This window comes from Zeus faber, assembly GCF_960531495.2.
Source record: "Zeus faber genome assembly, chromosome: 10".
NCBI lineage: Eukaryota > Metazoa > Chordata > Actinopteri > Zeiformes > Zeidae > Zeus > Zeus faber.
The window spans coordinates 10,048,128-10,053,127 of record NC_137199.1 but is presented as its reverse complement, the minus strand read 5'-3'; the positions used below and the strand labels follow the sequence as shown (position 1 = coordinate 10,053,127).

Genomic DNA, 5,000 nt, shown 5'->3' with positions numbered 1-5,000 from the left:
CAGCAGGAGGAGGGATGGAGCAGTGGGGTCAGGAAGAGGGAAAACTAATTTCGATAGAAAAATAAAAATGAGAAGTTGAGCGAATGGAGTCAGGGCAAAAACGGAGCAAGGGCTGATTCGCATGCTGCCACGCTGCAAACGCACCACAGCTCCCGACGAGAAATAACCAATCGGCCACACAGGCCTCCCATCTCTGGATTTTCACACAGCGTGCTTGCCTCAGTGGTTGTACGATCCCTGTGGGGCAACAAAACCCGAAGAAGAAATTGCGAATTCCATTGATGCATAAGTCTGGAAGCGTGTACTAAATCCACCGCTCTGTCGACTGTTCCGTTACGTGCAAATTACTCTGCAGCTCCGCTTCCCATCACGGCTAAGGTTCGAAAGACTTGGAAAAAGCGATCAGATCACTCGGATACCGGATCGGGGAAAATTCGGGCAATTTCGTTTTTCCACTCCATTGTTTTCTCACAACATGGTCCTTCATTATTTTATCTCACGGTTGCTTGGCAACGGCAGGCACGTCCGAGCGTTTTAGGGCGCCTTCGAATCAGAATAAAAGAGAAGCGCCGAGAGAAACGGAGGGTTCAAAGAAGGAGGAACAGTTGGGCACAAGCTGGAGAGGTGAGCGTGTAGGTGTGTGTGTGTGTGTGTGTGTGTGTGTGTGTGTGTGTGTGTGCGTGTGTGTGAGAGCATGTGTGCGACATGCTACTCACGTCAGCTGAAGTTGCGCGGGGAAATTCAATTAACTGCCCAAACACAACATCGGACTATGAATTAGTAAAGCGAACAGCAGATGGAGGCGGAAAAGTGGCCGTCGGTTCAGACACACACACGGCCGGGCCCCGAGTTCTCAGGGGAAGGAAAACTTGCCCCCGAAAAGCTCTCTCTCTCTCTCTCTCTCTCTCTACGGCAATCTGTGTCAACAAGACGATCCATGGCACGTCGGCATTGCTAATCCACTGGCGAGATGCGCCATATTTTGAGTAGGAGGAGTTTGGTTTCAACCGACTCCCCTTCATTGTTCATTATGCTACAAATCAGATGCTGGACTTCGTTGCGCCAACGCTCGCTGATGTGTCACAGTTTGACAGCGAGCAGGATAACGCCAGAGCCACGGCCCACCGACCGGCGGCTTTGTGGAGACCCCTGCTTTGCCGCGGGTCTCAACCAATCAGGTGTCCGGAAATCAATAACTGATTGGGCACTGAGGTGATATTGGAATTCAACTGTTACCCCACTTCTTGGGTTGAAGTCACCCTTTTGACTACAATGCGATTGCTAAAAAGACAAATACGTGTATAATAACAATTTCACATATTGGGTCATACTGGCATACATTGAACAGATTGACTTTCTTAATTTGGTTTGACTTTTATCATCAGCGGGTTGCATTAATGGTTCTCCGTAGAAACAAAGGTGACTAGAATGTAACTCTTCAACTATACTATTCGCTAGTCAAGCTGTGCTAGTTTCTCGACCTGATAAACCGTTCCAAAAAAAAAAGTTTTTTTTCGGCTTCAAAGTGAGAGCTGCGAGTGCTAGATTTGGAAGCAGTGGCAGCGCAGACTAAGCCAAATAACTTTGGCTTCTTGCGAACCAGCCCCCCCCCCCCCCTGAACAGCAGAGCCCGACTCGAAACCCGTGGAAGACTTTCCAGCGGGGACTGATTGTTTTGCTCATTCGGCTGTTGCCGATTGTCTCGTCATCCACTTCCAGCTGCGAGTTGTAAAATGGCTGCGGCGGCCGACTGAGAGTAAACGCTCCGGTGAGAGTTGAAGTGTTTTGTACGCCCGGGCGTGATTGGACAAAGTGGAATTGCCACTGTGCAGGTCCGGGCGCACGTGCGGTCGGAAAGAGTCGAGGAATCGGAGCAATTCGTCGGGATCGTCTCGGGAGTGGAACTCGCTGAGCTGCGTCGGGGAACGGGCGCGAGAGTTTACCACCGAGACCGACCCGCGACCAGAGTCGAAGGAAACGTCCGGTACGGTCATATGAACCGACTGGAGGCTCCTCTCCTCAGCGGCTTGACCCTAAAGCGGATTATCCCCTCCGCCCCCCGGCCCCGAGTTGAAGATTACGGCCCTTCCAGTCTTACCCGAGGACACGGGCACATGCACGGCGACTCCGGGGGTGTCGGGGGGAGGCTCACCGGCAGGCACGGCCGCTGCCCACATATAATAGTCTAAGAGCAGCTGCGCAGGGTGTGAGCGTGACCACATGGCCGTCACAGACGAAACACACAACCACGCAAGCGCACACGGGGCTTTACCTTGGTCCAGAGGCTTTGCAGGAGGCCAGCTCTTGAAGTAGTCGTCCTGAGATAAACAGAGGGGAAAGGGGTTCAGTAAAACGACAACATATCCCTCCACTCTTTGTTCTCAACCTTTGCTCCGCCTTCCCTACAGAGCCCGAAAGCTCAGAGGGAAAGACGGGGCGGCAGCGAACGGACGCAGCGGTCGGACGGCACGACAGGCGGAGGGGGACAGGATTAGGTTTGACGTCACGATCCAACCTGGCTCTCGTCCCGCCCCCGAGGGGGAGTTCTGAGGAGGGATGGACGAATGGATGGTGGACAGACAGACGGACGGACGGAGAAAGAGACGAAAGATTGCGGCCGGTCTGCCGGGAGATGGAGCAGAGGTTAAGTCCTCTCTGCCTCCTGGGCCCAGCTCAGTTCCCTCATGGCTAAGCAGCAAATCCGGCTCCTTCACCTGCCTCTGTCAGTCTGTCTGTCTGTCTGTCTGTCTCTCTCTCTCTCTCTCTCTGATGTACAGCAAGGTGGGTGAAACATTGTGGCTACTCCGTGTTTACAGGCGGACAATTCCTCACAGTTAACATTTCCAAGGAGGCAATTATTCTTGTACAGCAATGTCCTCAGTCGTATTCACCGCTCCATTGTCCCCATCTTTGTTTTGGTTTTTCTTGCAACAGTCAACCACGTTCTGGCCGTACCGACCGCTCAATCATGTATGGGTACCAATGCAAAACAGCCTAGCTCTGCTAAAACCCTGAGTGAAAGACTTCTTGTGAGTTATTTCACAATAACTAACACCAGAAGCCAGCTTTAGTGAAAGTCACAGAAGGACTATGTTCCTGGTTATGTGGCGCTTATTAGTTATTTTTTAAATCTCTGCTCACCATTTGGGAAGCACTTTGGGATTGCTAGAGTTGGGGTTACTGTTGATACTCAAGCTTGTGTTTGTTCTTCACTATAAGGTTTGCTCCTGTAACAGGATGGACTCATTATTATATTTATATTTTATAGTTTTTCATAGTATCTGTATTTTTTTTACATTATTTATGAAGCACTATATACATAAATGGTATTATTATTATTATTATTATTTTTTTATTTTTTTTTTTTTATTATTATTATTATTACTTGTATTATTATAATTATAATTATTATTATGATTATTATTCCAGTTCCAGTTTTACTGGACCTTATTCACTGTTTTTTAATACAAGTTGTCGTCCAATTTTCATGTTTTTGTGTAAATGTTGTTTGGTTCTATGTTTATTTGTCTCATCGTGGTGACTCTCCCCCATCTTGGAGTAGTGATCAGTTGTCTATAGACCCAAATATGATAAATAGTTCTCCAAAGAGGGGGGTTGGTGGTGGCTCTCCATAACCAAAAACTGTGCTTTTGTCATTCTACAGGTCGTCCACAGGACAGAGTTATTGCAGCAGTTCTTGATGATTTAAGAATGAATAAAGAGTTGTATTGCAGGTTGAGAAGTTCAACTCCACTTGCAGACTAACTCTGAATAAATAAATAAATAAATAAATTAATAAATACATAAATAATAAAAAATATTATATATATATATATATAATTATTATTATTATTATAAGACATGCTATTTATTTTTTATTTATTTTATCCATGACTATTTCATTTTTCATTTATTCAACTGAAGACATTTTGTTCACATACCGTAACTGTTGATATATTTTATATTCCTCACACTGTGCTGTGTTCTTACAGATCAATAACGGTTTAATCAACAAGCTTTTGTGGTCATCAGAGCCGTGGCTTTTCTTAGATGAATTCGATGATATAAAATTTCAGACACGTTGGACATTTTAAAACGCAGACTTCCACGTGTCGTGTCGGCCGATGAGAGAGTGTTGTGAGTGTCGTGTTTTTATATTTTTTATTTCTCTTTCTGAAGTTAAACTGCACTGACCTTCTCTTTAACATCTCCAGCCTAGCAGCTGTGGAGAGTCACCACGGTGGGAACTGGTGTGCGCCCACTGTCCACACGCCGGCCCGACCGGGAGAACGTTGGAATATCTGCTTTAGATGGATTCGTTCAACTTTCAAACCGTCCACGCCGGACGAAGTTTGCTGGACCACAGAAGGTGGTTTTTTTGTATTCTGCTCAAACCGGGATTTAGACTTGCTTAACCTAGGGTGACCACATTTTGAAAGGGGACCCTCAAGTATACCGCATGTTCCGCACTCTTTTGGCAGGGGGGGCGGACTGAGAGCACGCCCACGTTATGCACTTTGCTTTTTCCGTTTCATTCAATATGGCAACAGAGAGGAATGGGGCACAGGGCCGCCCAGCCGAGCGGCCAATAGGAAGCGCCCAGCGCCCACGCACACACACGTGACGAGCCTGACGACTATAGACTAAATGATCAATACTGTACCTCTCACTTCTACAATGGTGGATAAATTATATCAATAAATTGTTTTTCATTTATAGATAAAATTAAAAAAAACATCAAGTTAGAGGCTTGCATCAGTCTCATCAGCAAACAGGTCAAAGGTTAATATCAGTCTAGACGGAATGTTAAAATGATGCCACAGGCGATGCTCTTCATCTTGTTATGACTTTGTTATGAATCGATCAATCAGATGAGCCGATTTCTAACTCTGCCCCCTTCTCCCGGTGTCTCTCGTGCACATACACACTCACTCTAGTTTACGGAGAGAGCGAGAGAGAGAGAGAGAGAGAGAGAGAGAGAGAGAAAGAGAGAGCGGGAT

General features: G+C 46.7%; 1 protein-coding gene across 1 annotated transcript in view; it reads right to left on the bottom strand.

Annotated features, from left to right (window-relative positions):
* LOC307236318 (testican-1-like) overlaps positions 1 to 5,000 on the bottom strand; it is a gene marked incomplete at its 3' end in the record, with an annotated part of 113,516 nt that overhangs the window by 42,652 nt on the left and 65,864 nt on the right. Inside the window, exon 3 of the mRNA XM_080008693.1 lies at positions 2,273 to 2,318. Within this exon, the coding sequence (XP_079864819.1) occupies positions 2,273 to 2,318 (46 nt within the window). The remainder of the gene's footprint in view (positions 1 to 2,272; positions 2,319 to 5,000) is intronic.